The sequence below is a fragment of the Gymnogyps californianus genome, chromosome 2 (genome assembly GCF_018139145.2).
Source record: "Gymnogyps californianus isolate 813 chromosome 2, ASM1813914v2, whole genome shotgun sequence".
Taxonomy (NCBI): domain Eukaryota; kingdom Metazoa; phylum Chordata; class Aves; order Accipitriformes; family Cathartidae; genus Gymnogyps; species Gymnogyps californianus.
In genome coordinates, this window is record NC_059472.1 from 61,723,395 (window position 1) to 61,740,044 (window position 16,650).

General features: G+C 33.2%; 1 protein-coding gene across 1 annotated transcript in view; it reads right to left on the reverse strand.

The window, feature by feature from the left end:
* Positions 1–16,650, reverse strand: part of RTTN (rotatin) — a 90,936-nt gene that overhangs the window by 19,973 nt on the left and 54,313 nt on the right. Inside the window, 8 exon segments of the mRNA XM_050892355.1 lie at positions 2,258–2,469; positions 3,418–3,555; positions 3,710–3,863; positions 4,895–4,985; positions 6,063–6,261; positions 6,995–7,106; positions 13,642–13,724; positions 15,978–16,170. Of these exon segments, the coding sequence (XP_050748312.1) occupies positions 2,258–2,469; positions 3,418–3,555; positions 3,710–3,863; positions 4,895–4,985; positions 6,063–6,261; positions 6,995–7,106; positions 13,642–13,724; positions 15,978–16,170 (1,182 nt within the window).

The following is a 16,650-nucleotide window of genomic DNA, read 5'->3' on the forward strand; positions in this document are numbered from 1 at the left end:
TGCTAACATTCATACCTGCAGACTGGGTCCTACATTAGCATTTGCCACTGCGTATAACCTATTTTATAGATTTTATGTAATTAGGATGATTAATACAGATGACTGATTTTTTTAAAATTCTCTCTCACAGCCTTTTCTATGTTAGTCAATTATTTGCTTGAGTGCTCCTCTTGAAGAAAGATCATAATTAAATCTTTTGGGTTGTTTTTGTTTGTTTGTTTGTTTAATAGCTTACTTTACATCCTATGGGCTCCTCTTTCAACTGCCTCTCAATGACCACCATAGGCGAAGGTGGGAGGGGAGTAAATAAATACGTGTATTTTGCTCTAACAAAATTGAAGCTGTTTCTTTCCTAATTCTGTTATCCTTTTTTGGGTATCATAGCAGCTATATCCCTTTCTTGTATTATAAAGCCCCAGACAGCATAGGTTATCTTTTGAGCTCTTTTATGAACAAAATGCAATGTCCATCTACAGCTCTGAACAGTTAAAGAGCAAGTTAAAAGCTGGAATCCTTTACAATACTCAAACTATGTCACAGTGTCTGATGTACTTTCATCGGCCTGGCTGCAGGTAATTCTTCATTGTATGGACTTTTTCTGCTGTCACCATAAGAACCATCACTTTTTGCTGGCAAAGATTGGTAATCAGGTATGTATACTTATATGAAAATAGAGGAATGTGACTTACAACACAGCACGTCTTTGTCTGACATACTTTCATGCAATTGCATTTTTTTGTGCCAGAGTCAAGGAGTTCAGTTCTAGGCTCATACATAAGCATTAAATACAAAAACCTAACAGGATATTTAGCAAGTTATGGGATTTCAGTGAAGTGCCCCTGTTTTGCTGTCAGAGTCTCTGAAAATCACGTCCTCACAGGAAATCTCTATGCACTGAAATGACATGAAATTAGTTGCCAAAGAGATAGGGAATTCTAGTTTTAGTGGCCTACACAGCGACGCCAAAAAAGATCCTCTTAGGAAGTTTCTCCTCCCTACAAGACACCAGGTTCTCAGTGGACAGAGTACTATGCCCCAATAAATGCTATAGAGCCACAGTGGTGTAATACAGCAGCAAAGGAACACAGGTTATGTGACAGATGTTAGCTAGATCAGGACAAGTCTTGGTAGGAGTGAGGTTATTCTACAAGAATTCAGCAACCACAGGAAGAGAGGAAATGAAGTGATACTAAGACAGAATTATTTTGGTCACACCATCCAATATGCACTAATACTTGTCGAAAAAAATAATGTTTTACATAGCAAAATAGTACTAAAAATGATTCTTATTAAAAACTCATTACAAGACATTGACTCCAGAACATCAAAAATCATAAGTTACATTATGTTATATGAAATGTGCTTCTTTCAGACAAACACTACACTTCTAATCATGGATCGCTATTATTGTTACAGTGACAAACTGCACATAATTTAAAGAAAGACAATGAGCATATAGATAAACCAATTTGTGAGGGAAAATAAGTTAGACACAAATTTCATGTATAACTTCCTATTACTAAGTAATGGAAGATATTTTAACAGTCTGTAAATAAGTGAAGGATGTAAATATAAAGGAGGTAAAAGAATGATTTAGGACAGTATATAAGAATAATGAGATTACATTAAGCAAGACAGAACATTCAGAATAAGTATCTAGAAAAAACATCTTGTCACCAATATATGTTATGTCAGGCTACAAGTTCCTAAAAGAATTAGTGAAAATACGCTACCTGACCAATTTAAAACTAGCTTGAAAAATACAATATATGCTCCTTAAGTGCAACAACACTGATCTTACAGTATCAGGGAATGAACTAGAAGGCTTAATGATTCATTTTGATTCACAATTTTTACAAAGGCAGCTGTTAAGAACAACAATGCTGTCATTTACAATGGGGATAACTATGTCTCGAACCTTAAAAATCTCATTACATGTTTGGAAAAGCAGGAAAAAAAGTGTATCAGTATGTGGCCAAACATATTCTATCTGCATATCATCTTCTCTACATAAGATTTCATACCATGCTGTTACAGCATAATTGCCTTGCAAGGCACTTCCTAGAAGTTGCTTCCTTGCAATTGTTTCAGCTTATTACATTAGGTTTTGAAATTCATGTAATAGATGTCTCAAATTAAAGATTTCTTGGTTCATAACTGGAAACAATTGATTTTTCATTAGGTAACTACTTTTTTTTTAACAAAATACAAAGATGCAAAAATATATCCCGCAATCACATTGTCAAATTTTAAATACCTGAATAATTAATGCAGTAAGGTGAATTACTGATGCCTGGCATCCTTCAACGTGATCCAGAAGAAAGCTAATAGTTGGATTCTGACATATACTCTGTTTATCTTGGAGCTGTCTTCTTCCTTCCTCATTCAAAAGGACAGAGAGGAACTGTAAACTAGCCATATATAAAGCAGGATATGTGGTTGACAGATGAATACAATCACAAATAGTATCTGAAAGGTTAAACAGAAAAATAAAAATTTTTGTATTTCATTCTGAATAAAGCTTAAGCGCTTCAGAACTCAGAAAGACTTATCACAGAAAGTGTGTGAGCCAAGCAGCAGCTATACCTGTGCACTGCACAAGGAATTCTACAAATCCTATGCATTTGATAAGTCTTTAAAAATCTAAGAAAGAAAAGTTTGGTTTTATAGGTTTGAATGAATTAATTGCTCTGCATTAATTTGAATATAAACCAAAAAAAGCAATTTCCATTTACTAAATCACTCAGTTGTTCGACAATTTTTTGAACTCTCCTCACTTTATTCAACAGCTTAAATTATAATACCAACAGTACCTATCAGCTGCTTTATGTGCAATTGGATTTGGATTCACCAGAAAACTTAACATGCACCTGGCTGAAATCACAAGCTTGAATGGACTATGCTCATACTTTAGTACTGAAACATGTCAGAGAATCTTGGTGACCTAGAGCCCTGACTAGGCAAGTAACTAACAAAGGAATAACTAAAAAACAAACAAACAAAACCCTGTATAATAATATTGAATTCCTGTAACTCTTATCTCCCCTCAAAACTTTGCTTTCCTTTTATGTAAGATATATATTAAAAAAAAAAAGGAAAAAAATGAAGTGCTAATGGCTCTACTCACAGATGCCATATTTGGTTAAGGTTTACAACTAGAATCACTAACCCATATATGCAAACAAAACTTGTGAATTTATCTGGCAAAAAATTCAAAAGTTAGTCTGATGATAAGAAAGAGTTATAAAAACCCAACTAAGGGAAAAAGCCAGTCAAGCTCTGGACACATTTGGTTTTCATTCTGAGTATGCCATTGGTAATTACTTAATAGCATCTAAACAGGAATGCCCCTCTTTTCTATTTGTTTATTATTTTTATTAGTTGCTAGGTTAAAATCCATCCAGGAATAGTTATTACCAATTATTGCTGTACAATGATTTGCAAGGGCTGCTGTCACAGATGGTAAAGATATTTGGCCACTCTTCCACAATAATGTAGCTAGAAGGTTGAAAAAGTCTACCCATGTTTCATGAAGTACAGACGTTAACTCGGCATCTGCAAAGATAATACAGGAAAAAATCAAACCATTTAAACAAGTGCACAAACCTGGATAGCTAAGCCTGACAACAACTGTCAATTTAAATGAAGGTGGTATGTAAATGAAGACCTGCCTCTGTCTGACTATACTGGAAACAAAGTACTTCATTACCTAACCCATCTTTGGAGCTAATGGTGAGAATCGTGAAGGTATTTCCCAAGAGAGGTTTCAACAGTTCATCCTGGATTACAAGCTGAGAGTCCACCAATAAACATGATTTCAGAAGCCTGGACACAGATGACAAGTATTGAAGTAGTAATAACACCTGTTAAATATTTTTAAAAAGATATGAAATAAAGCCATATATTTGCACCTTTCACATTATTTTTTTTTAATTTAAATACTCACATTACCTCAATTGATTTATAACATTTTGAATTAATACACACCATTTAAAAGAAATAATGGGACATAAATTAAAAATAGCTCTCCTAACTTTTACTGCAGAAGATGAAACAGACTTCCTAGTCTCAAAACACATGTGAAATCAATTTTCTAGCGACAAAGAATAAAGTTCCTTGTGAGAAAGTCATGACTCTCACTGTATGTACAGCATCATATTCTCTGGAAGCTCACAAAGAAAAACAAAAGAGGTCATTATTATTGATGACTATATGTGTGCTTCCTGAAAACAGAAGCTCAATTTGAAGCTTTAGGAAAAAATTATTCCTGACATATTTATTTATTTATTCTCACAAGATTTCTGCAGAAACACATTTTCTTAATAACCTGGATATCTTTCTTCAAAGTAAATCTGAATGCAGAGCAGCAGAAGCTTTAAAATGGTGCTGTGCCATGAACATAGCATGTTCTATATGTTATATATAAAGAGTTAAATTTGATACGAAAGTAGTTCCGTTGGCATAAACCCTATATGCTTTGCATACAATCAGAGTTACTTGAGAACTATGTAAGTGTCTACAGGATTGGAGACAAAGCAAAGCAGCCAGGTTTGTTGCAGAAAATAAGTATGAAATGTGTCAGCAACTGTATCTAGCTCATAATTCAATACCATACAAAGAAATTCTATTACATGATTTCTGTAACTGCTAAACTCAATTTGTATTTTTAAAACACAACTGGTTTTCAGTGTGATGGTTCTAGGTATAGTTCTAAAACAGAAATTAATTGTTCTGTGTGGAACATAACACGGTTTATTTTCTCTTAAAACTTGTCAAAAGCACAGAGATTCACATGAATGTAGCCTATAGCAGTGTGTCTGGACTATATAGATTATGCAAACATAATTAATTTCGTAATTTAAAAAAATTAGAAAGTAACAAATGCTTCTCAAACCTGAGCTTTTACGTGTTCTATATGACATGGATGACTCAATGGAGCTTTCAGTTCCAAGATACATCTCTCAACCAGATTAGCACTTACAAGACTAAAACAAAATAAAGTTGGTTAGATATATATACTTAAATAATTAAATATTCTACTAACTTAACATTCCATACAAGAGAACATTTAAAATAAACAGAGTAAAAATAAATTATGAAGCACTTTCTTAAAATAGTGGGGTTTAGGAGTAAGTCTAGTGCAATGGCAACTATAGTAGCAGTAAGTTGTTTCAAAATAGTTAGACTAACATAAATTCCAATGGCTGTTACTGCACTCGTAAAAATTGTTTGTTTATATTTGATTGCTTATTTTCTTTCCTGTAGAAGAATAAACAGCTCTGTAATAATATAAACTGTATTCAAACAAGGGTTGTTGTTTTTTTTTCCCCATTAATTGCAGTATGAAGAGCAACTACAGAAGCTCTCAAAAACCTTAAAAAAAACTGAACTAATTTTCATGCTTCACTTCAGGACTTCCAAACGCTTTCTACAGATGAAAGAATTTGTTACAATGCAAGTGGAAACATGAAATATAATTTGAAGACTATTTTGAAGTGGTTCCTTCTTTAAAAAACAACAAAACACTAGGGCCTATCATCCAATACTTTCCCAAATCTGGCAAGCATTATTTACTCTCTTTTAGTGTGACAGCCCTTGGCTCATCCTCAAAATATTGCATACAATTCAAAGAAGAAAATCATAAAATGAACTGAAATGATCTGCAATTCTGAATACCTGACTACATCATGTAATGTTCTACTAAAGAAAAAAAAAACTTAAAAATTACCCCTCCAAAAAGGATGACTAAATAGCCATCTAGACAAAAACCTAAAACATTACCAGGGGAACACAGTAGTTCTATAGAAGACAGATACCACAAATGGAATCGCCAATATGACTACCTTTTCTATGAGAAAAAAAAAAAAAAAAAAAAAGAAATAATCCAAATTCTTTTCTTTTGTTGACTGTATTTTTTAAAAAGGCATTTTTGAACACTTCAGAAGCAAGAAGTGATCAATATATTTAACAGTTTTAGTAAAAAACACTCGTGGATCTCATTTCAAACTATTCACCTCTATTGCTACACCTTGTTTGTAGTTCAGCAGTTATTGATTTCATACCTGCTGAGAGCTGTTAGCAAATGTGCTTGTTGAAGAGCAATTCCAGTATCTTTTGGTGTGACAACCAGCAGATTGTGCAGAAGGCTGCAAACAGCTGACAAAAGGGCAGGTGTGACTACAGCGTGCTGTTTAGACATAACAGCGGACATGGGAGAATCATGTTGACTTGGAGATTCTGTTGTGGTTGTATCGCTTTGACCTAGAATGCGTTTAATAAAAAAAAGTAAAACCACAAAAGAGTAATTACAGCAGTTACATAAAACAAATTGCTTTTTCTTTTTCATAAAATATCCAAGTTCTCTCTACATTCAAAACAGTATATTCTGGAACGAGGGGGAAAAAAAAAACCCAAGAAATCAGATACAGGAAAAGCGTTATTTAAAATAGTTTTGAAATAAAATGTTCCTTCTACAAGGCACTAATAATCATTAAACGGTAAATTTGGAAAGATACAAGTTTACACTTCTTTCCTTAACAGAAAAATATTTTATATTTGTAGATATCTCTCTCTACATACATAATTTTTTTTTTTTTACATTATATACATATTTCTCTTTCTACATACAAAGAGAGCTATATATACATCTGTGTGTGTGTGTGCATGTGTATGTGCATGTGCATGTGCATGTATGTATATGACAGCTTTACCAAAATTGAATGTTTTGAAAGGGTAACTGGATGACAGGAATAGAACCTAAGTCTTGAGTTACATTTCAAGGAGTACTAACCATTTTCACTTATTTCTGTCAAATGTATTTCACCCTATTTCATTTTAAAGGAAGTGTTTCATGTTTGTCTTCCAAAACAACCACTAGAAGCATCAACAGTGATTGTTCCAGCAATACACAAGCTTTATATGCACATACAAATACTGGAATATGGGCAGGCATCGTATTCATCATTATGTACGCAAACTCAAAAGTTTGACTTACCTTGTGCCATAAGCCGATCAACTACAGTTTCAGGAATAAAACTAGTTGAATTTGTTGGGACTATTGCCTGAAGCTCAGTAACACTCCCCAATGATGGTGAAGCAGATCGAATCTAGAAAGACATAAAAAGGAAACTAGTTGATTCCAGCTTTTATAGAGCAGACTTCTATTTATATTTTCCTCAGGGCGGGGGGGGCAGGAATGGGACGGACACAGACACCACCAACAACAAACCCACTAACCCACCAAAAGCAACAAACCCACAAAACCAAAAATGATGTAAAAACTACTGTTCAAAACCAATTTGATTAAATTTTGCTCACTATATGTATATAATTTCTAAACTTTCAATAATTGAAACTATTGAAAGATGTGCAATATGAACAGCCTGAACATTTCAGTTAAAAACTGATCAATGCCCATGTTACTGGAAATTCCTCCTCTTCATCCTTCTTTTTCATCCATATAATTGACTCAATATACGTTTGGACTAAGATAGAAAAGCATTACTGAAGCATTTAAACTCAAATTTTTCATGGACTATTTGCTCTACTGAGAACATCAGCACTTGTTCATTTGTACCAGGACATGCTCAGATAAAAATATCACAAGCACATTAGTCATCAGCCAAATTTGAAGTCCAGAGTCTTTCCAACTTTGGTTAATTCTCTTAATCTTAGTCCTGTGATCCTTACATGTATGCATTTCATGGCAAAGATACAAGATATTTACATGACAGTAGATAATTTTACTGTCATACTACTATGCTCCTTCTACCAATTCTACATTCTATCATATTATTAATTTTCCATGCTTTTAAAAGTTCTTAATGCTCTTGCTACTGTGTTTAAAACCACAAGCTTGAGATCAGAAGACCTAGAGTCTGCAGCTTAATAATACACTTTTGCGACACGACAAGACCTGTGACCTGTTTCAGAGTATGGGATAAGCATCTCCCATGTCAGGTCACTTTTTCACTTCTGTTTTTTGTTTTCTAGCTGGACAATTCACATCAGATAAATTTTGTTCAAGACTCACTATATAGTGTGAAGACTACAGAACGCTGGGGAATCCAATGAAATCCCAAGACAGTCACTGCTTGAAGAAGGATGTTATTAGACTTTTCCTCACAGTGAGCTTTCTAAGGATGACTGAAATATTTCAAAGGTTTTCTTTTTGAAGTTTTATTAGAGTATCAGTTGGAATATTTTTTTTACCTAAGGAAAAGTCAAAAGTGACTTAATTGACAAAAAGGGTGGAGGGAAGGAAATCACAGGTTACTCCCTTCCTAGTTATTGTATCCTTGCAGTTCGGTCACTGCTTTCCAGGTTTGGCTTTGATTTACTCAGCAGCATTTTGAGCTACAGAAACTCTCTACTTAGTCTTTTCTCATCGCCTAGAAGGTTTAACCCCACCTCCTACCACTTCCAAATACTGTTAGGTTTCTATCAGCACATCTTTACTTGAGACCAGAGTTCCTGCATGAGCGAAAGGTTGCCACCTCCATGCTGTAACTCCCTTCTCTCTCTTATTTTCCTCTGGTCTCCCTCTACTGTCCATCCTACAGTCTTGAATCTTTCTCCTCAAGCATGCTCAGTTGTTCCTCAAAAAAGCCAGAAGTTTATTGTAACACAGAAGACAAGCTACAGTAAGATTTGAGGTGCGTGTCTGAAACCCAGGATTCACATATAGCTTGGGTCACATAAACACTAGGACATGCTTGGCTAAATAATTTTCTTGTTAGCAAAATGCAGTACTAAATTGTACTGACCAATTGAAATTCAAATTCTGTTCAGATTATACAAATAAAACCCATATTTGCCAGCTGAAATAAATTATTTAAGTTTCATGCTTGCTGATTTAAATAATTATTAAAATCCATTATTTATATTAGAGTAAATCAATCCATCTTGACACATGGTAAATTCTGCATTTATTCAGCACTATACCTCAATTCCAAGCATTCTAGTAAATGACAAAAAATATAACTCTCTTAAAAAGTACAAATGCAAAATGCAACTTCTAACAGTCCATATGGTTCTTCTGCAAAAAGTAAAGCCCTAAAAGGAATTATTACTATGCTAAGAGTCATCTTAAAAGTATTATTATGAATTTATACAAGCTTTCACATATTAGTAAATAATATGTTCTACACCGCACAACAATTCTTTCTCCATCTTCTAAAACGGTGTAAACACTTTGGGCAAAGAAATAAATATAAGGTCTTAGATATGTTTAAAAAAAAAAAATCAATAAAAGCTTTATCTGGTTAGAAAAATATCAGCTTCCTGCACTGATAGAACATTTATTGGTAATTGCTTCACAGTAGGACATGGGTTAAAACCAGAAATTTTCTGCTATCTTAACAGAAAACATACAGTAACACAATGAAGTTGTTTCCACAATGCTCTGCCTTCCAGGAAAGAAGAGATATTACTGCTTTTATAAATCACCTTTGATAAGGACGAACTGGGGGTCTGAGACATTGTATCTAGTAAAGGATATTTACTACTGCCACCATATTCTTTCTGGGAGCAATGAAGCATTCTGTTGCTTAACAGTGAAACAACTGGAAGGGGGTTTAATTGGGGAAAAGAAAGGGTTGTCTGTGGGGGGAGATGACGACTGCAGATTAGAACTAATACAAAAGAATACAAAAATTGTCTGAGTGGAAATACAGGAGAAATATGAACGTTTTACCGTTTATCTACTAGAAATGAATAAAAGGTCTTTTCTTAACCTCTAGTATAAAAATCCCTCTGGCATTGCTTTAATAGGCTTGCAGTGATTAATTCTATTGAGTTCTCTTTTCAAAGGTTTAAATCACTTAACTGTATAGCACTCTGGTAACCATGGTTCCAGAAAATAAAGCACACATTTGTGTGCTATTTTAACAGCAAGAAGATTTCATAGGAAAGAATGGCCATGACTTAAAGCTATCTGGGAAATGTCTGTAGATCTTTAACCTGCACCATTTTTAGCTCAAGTTTTTAAATAACTGCCCATTTTGCTAAGCAGTCCTGGGCACAGAACAGCCTTAGTGTATTTATGCAGTGTAAATCAAGTATCTCCATGCTGACTGGTGTTCTCAATCATACATACTAAACGCAAAACAACATGTTGGTTAAAACAAGGATTTGTTCTCTGTAATGATAACCTGAGTTAATGTTTAAACTATGAATTCTATGAAAGACAAACATTTTTAATCTTCTCAGAATTGGACTTTTTGCAGTATCCACATTCCAGTTTACAGAAAAATAAATTTCACAAAAATCTGTAATCCACTGAGATCTTAAAGACACTAAATACAGTGCATATGACTTAACAGAATACAGACAATCCAGCTCTGCTGCTGTCTTTTACATGACCTTGAATCATTGATTTCATCCCCACATCACTACTCTTTACTCTATAAAATGGGCAAAAATGTACTTATGGCCCCTGCAAGACCTCTGACAGACTGTTTTACAGACTAAAGTAAAAAAAGAAAGGTTTCTTTTATTAATGTACTTGCTTTTTAATTTTCTCAATTTTACTTTCTGCAAATTTGGGGAAAAATTTGGGGACGGGGAAAAAAGATGAAGCCAAAAAGTAATTTAGATACTATTTTCACTTAAGGTTATATGAACCCTGTGTGAAATCAGCCTTTGATAGCAGATAGTTCAATTAAAGTATTGATTACATGAAATCTGAAAACAGAGAAAACTCATAATGTCTTTTTCTTTTTGTCAGAACTGTTTTCAAATATAAAATAAATAAATTAAAAAATCCAACAGACCTTTTCTCTTCACAGAAAAGAAATTCACACAATTCAGTAAAATGACATCACTTTTGCTTCTGCAAAGATCTTCAGAATGTGGCTTACTGAAGAAAAAAAGCCGTTTCAGCTTCTTAGACTGATATTCATGAAATGAATGGATATGAACATATTTAGAACAACTTTTTTTTTTTTTTTTTTAAATGTTATTAAAATACCAGAGAAGAGCTTCCGATAGAAACAACTCTACTTGGTTTGATAGCTGGTAACTCTCAGTTATTTGTGGCTGTTGTCATCAAATCTATACCACACACAACAACCCCCATTTTTCCCTTCAATGAGACCTGCAGACTCCCTTTCATCTGTGATGGGGAAAGCATGCCATCTAGTGGGGTTGGAATAACTACATCCTCCTGGTACCATCAATATATAAAATTTAGAGACAAACTTCTACAAACTTTTGGTAATGACTTCATAAATGTATTTCTTCTTCTCGTACATCAAAATGGAAAGCTTTGGGCCAAACTGTAGGCACGTAAGATTTGAAGTTACATAGGAATAAATTGCAAATGCCTAATTTCAGGACAAGTTTGAGTTTTTAAAAGTATTTCCAAACTTTACTAGATAGACACTTAATAGTTGTTAACTGCCCTCTGAAATACAGTTTGTATTTAGCCTCAGTTCCCTACCTCTACCTTTCTTCTCCTAGTTAATACTGGCATTGGAACATCAGACGTCTGCATCTTGCCTTCCAGTTTGGAAACTTACTGTCTGTCATGTCAGCATTGGTATTTTTTTAAAGGTAAGAAACTTAGTTAATAAAAACAAGAGTATACAGCTGCTAAAAAGGTCCATGAAGGACAAACAGAAATTAAATTAACTTCTATAAACGACAATCAAATTTTTTGTGTGCAATCTTCATATGTATCAGGGGAAGAAGGAAAAACAAAACAAAACAAAAACCCAACTCGAATAAAACTCTCTTACATTAGCTGTAAAAGCATAATCTTAGCAAATATGAAGTTTACAACATCTGGAAGACTGATACAAATGAGTGTATCCTAGTATTAAACTGTGCTTTCCACTTTAATTAGTTGTCCATTTGTTAAATGGAATTGTAGAGCTATGCCTTTATGTTAAACTATGATGCTACTTTACACATATAAATAAAAATACATTAATTTGATCTAGTAGATTCCAAATTTTTTTTTCCTTTTTTCTTTTTTTAAGCTACTGAAGCTGAAGCAATTTCATGTAATGAACTCTTCAACTCTTCATGAGAACTCAAGCACAATTTTAAGGAGGAGACACTCAAACCTGGTAAGAATTGCTGAAATTTAACTTTTCCCTCAAGTAACATGAACAAAACAAGATTAAATTTGTTCAACTTTTATTCCTATAAGAAAATGGCACTCAATTTATTCAGTAAAAAGCAATTTGGAAACAACTGCTTTTAAACAACCTGAGATTCTTATGTAAATGTTTTTTTAAGCAGTATTCATGTTAGCACCTACTTCCTGATTTACATGCACTTTGATTTATTTTAGTTTCAAATATTCAAATTTGAATATTTGTATTTAAAATAATACTAAAGAGTTGGGGGGGGAGGTGTTTTGTTTTCGATAAATGAAAATCCAGTTCATTAACAAAATTTCTGAAAAAGAGTAATTTTATCTTAAAACTAGAGTATACTTTTTCCTCAATTATTAAAAAATATGCCAGATAACAGTAACAGTACTAGACAGCAATACATTTATAATAGAGAGTCAAAACAGTAAGGAAAAATTGTAATTGTGAAATATTTTGAGACAAAATTTCAATACTGGCTTTTCTATGTTTTTATCATCATCATGATCCACAGCAAAACTGAGCATAACAATTTTAGTCAACAAAATAAGACAGTATCTTGTTGTGCTTTATCAGTTTTTGTCGTATCAGCACATCTGTTGAACAGAAAAGAAACTTCTGAGCTATGATATTATGGCTTCCATATTACATTAGATTGTTATTCATAAAGAAAAAAATTTTGAAGAAAATATAATACTATAAAAATGAATTTCAGTGCAACATGTCAGAGTTTTCTTGGAGTTATGCTGCAATCTTTGAAAACATATGATTTTTATCAGGTAACTAATGAATGTTATAAAAGCTTCCTCCACAGCCTGATCTGATATTGCAAATCTACTCTGGAACTGGAAGAACGTATTTCAATTTCTCTTCCTTTGCATTTGCCACCTTGAAAGACAGCATATGTTTACAGCCTTTCATTGCAGTAATCATCCTAGCCAGAAACAAATTTTTGAAGCAGCCACCTGCCTTCTCATATTTTTCCTGTCTATTTTGGGTCTTGCAAACACTTGTGACACTTTTATATTTTATAAAAGCATTTTCAGAATCCAGAGTTTATTATGACACAGAATATAATTTTAACCCAATGTACTTATGTGGTTTTGATTGATCCAGTTCTGTAGCTGTGTAGTGTAAATATAGGTTCACTCTGAAAGAACAGTTTGGATAAGAGCAGCAGAAGTGACAACTATAGATGGAGATGACTGCATTTTGTCAATAAAACCAATTACAAAGTAATCGCTAGAGAATATGTCCTGCTGTGAGAAGCTACAGAATTCAGCACTGCCTTATGCATTTAGCTAGTCAAGGTAAGCTATTTTATTTATTTTTGCTCAGGTAAATAACCATAAAAGTTTTCTTTAGCATATTAAAGCTACTTCAGAGTAAATTTCAATTTAGTTTCAGCTTTTTAATTTTCAGTTTAATTTCAGTTTTGTGTTTTGTTGGGGTTTTTTTTAGCATTTGTAAGAGTGCTAAATTTCTTCAAAGCATTTCATGAACAACTTTATATTTAAAATAAATAGATAACTCTGCAAGTTACCATAGTTTCAGATGTTAACTGAGAATGTGAAGATCGGCTTTGACTGGATGGAGCCTTCCAAAGATTAAGAGAATCATCAAAATCTGTAGGAAAAAAAGAATAAAAACCAAAATCAAACGAAAAAAGTTTTTTTTTTTTCATTACTACAAGATCAGCAGAGAGCATAACAAGCTTTTCAAAGGATTGTTTCAGTGAAACAGAAAAGTAGCTAACCACAGTTATCCTTCTGAAGATCTCAGAATGTAAGTGTTCACACATCGTATATAAATTCTTATCCAGCAAATCCCTTGAATAAATAGAAATTAAATAAAATACAGTTTTCAGCGCAACATAAAATAGTCTGGAAAAAGCTACACTTAGTTCAAACTGCAGTTGCATAGCCTTTAGTCACTTGAAATAGTTCAGATTTAGTTTTACTTAAAATATAGTAGTACAAAAGTATTGAAGATACTGGGGTCTCACAGCACAAACACAATGAACAGATGTCCTCATCTTCAAAAAACTTCAAATTCGCATTTTAAGAGAAGCAGTTTCAAGAGAACCCATATTCATAAATATAACAAAGGCAGAATTACTTTGTAAATCTGTTTCAGAATAAAAGTGCCAAAAATTCTATAGCGCAAACCTGTCAATAGTAGGTTTTGAGGCTTTCAAATACTTAGAAAAGAAAAAAAACAAAGAATAAAGCACTAGATTACACAGATTGAGTGCAAAACCCACAAAAATAGAAGTCCTATACATACCTCAGCTAATTACTAAACTGAGCTAACTAATTTTAACGTAACTTTGCAGACGAGTTTTTTTATATTCCTGAAAAATGTGAGGAAAATACATTGGGAAAAAAAACAACAAAAATGGTTTTAGGAAGATAAACCAAAGCAAGATCTTCTATTAAGAGATGACAAGGGACCTATTAAAAAGCAGAAACAGGTCATTATAGATAAACAACACAATTCTGAACATAAGAATGAAAGCTTTATAAGCCTTTCAAGCACTATAGTTTTAGAGATGGAGCAAAAATTGTCCTGTCCTCCTTTTTTTAAATAAATAAAAATTTTGTTTCTTGTTCCTGAAATATCATAGATGATTCCTCCTCCTTATTCAAGGAAATAAGGAAAAACATTTCTTTGGCCTTGCTTTTCAATGACCTGATAAAACGTATCTCAGCTGCTCACTGAAAAGTTCTACAATCCTGGAGTTCGAGTTGCTCTTAGATATGATACTGCATCAGCTAACAGAACTACCAAGAGGCACAAGTAAGAGGACCATGAGAGGAGTGAAATGTGTTGGATTGAAAAAAATTACACTTACAGATAAATAAAGCAGCCACAGAAGAAATTGAGGATTTTTAGGGCTGGAATTTTGTATACTGCTGAGGTACTTCCGTGATAACTCAGGGAGTTAACCAAGAATATTTCTTTTCCTTGGGTCTGTCATAAAGTCATAACTTGGTAGGGGAAATAACATTCCTCTTCTGTTCATGCTTCTGTAACGTAAGTTTAACAGAAGCAGACCTACAAGAACTGTTTAAATCTGTAGCCTTAGCAGATGGAAATACAGAAACTTAGGCACACAAAAAAGAAAGAAACCAAAAAGGACGAACTTATTAATTTTCCCTCCCTTGAACAGTTTTTACTAATTGAGCTCTCTGAAGAATTTCCTAGCTTGCTAAAGATCATAACAGACAGTTGGACAGGAATGTGGGTTCCCATAATGCATCATAGTAAGACTTAGAAATATTGTTCAGAAAATGATTAGTCAATATAAAAGTTAGATCTGAAATACTCCAAGGGTATACAGGTTAAAAAAATTTTAAAAAAATCAATCCAATCTAAGTATTAAATTTGATCATGAATTAAATTATGCCTGAATGTCACAGAATGCAGCTAACTTCAGCATATTAGAGTCCACTCCTACTCATGTATCTTTGAAACTGAACACATCAAGAAACAGAAGTCTTAGAAACAGTCCATATATTTCTTTTTCCTAAACTTTCATTGTACTGGTCTGTCATAAAGTCACAACTGTAAGAAGTATTTTACTCCCAATATTTTGCAAGAAAATGTATTGCAGAACCAATTACACTTTTCCATCTGTAACTTTTTAAAGATGTAAATAACAGCTCAGAGCTTTTTCCGAGATGTGTTAAACCAGTGACTTATCTACTTCTTAAATCCTCAGAGCAATATTTTGACTCAACAACATATTTAAGTTCATGGTTTACATATTCATTTTCAGTTCCATTTTTAGTAAGAATTGTTTGAGGTAAGTTACTCAAAAGTAGAAGTTATTTAAGTAGGTTTAAAATACTACAAGATTACATTAACATCACTTACCAGTTATACCACCTTTTTCTATGATGAGGTTGTCTTCCTTGGAAGAATTCAAATCAAACATATAACATCCTAGGTAACAGTGTTTCACCATCTGATTCACATGTTCATAGAATTGGTAGTGATACAAAAGGGCCTTCAATGCAGGTTTTCCTGTCTGAGAGAGGCCAGATTCTTCATCATGTACACAGGGACCCTAAAGACATGAAATTCACAAACATAATTTCTTTAAAGGAATCTTTTACATAAAATAAACTGTCAAGAAAACCTGAATTAAGCCTAATAACTCTGTATGTGTGTGTATACATAGCTGGTTTACAGGCTGTAACTAAAAGATTCCAAAAATCAAATGTAGATTTTATTAAGGCTGAGCTAAATCATAATATTTTACAAAAACTGTAATGATTTAGCAAAATGGAAGTAGCTATTTAGCTCCTGACAAATTTGTTAACAGCTAAGTAGAAAGACACAGAAAGCTGTAATGGGGTGGTTTTAAGACACTATATATATCAGGAGATTTTCCAATTTTAATTTCTCATTTAATTCTACTTACAAATATCAACTAATGCAAAAGTTTTCTATAGAAAAAAAGCACAATCATACTAAGACAAGAGTAAATATCCTGAAAAGGTCATCCTGTTCTGAAGTATACTGCCGTTATACTACATCTATCCAT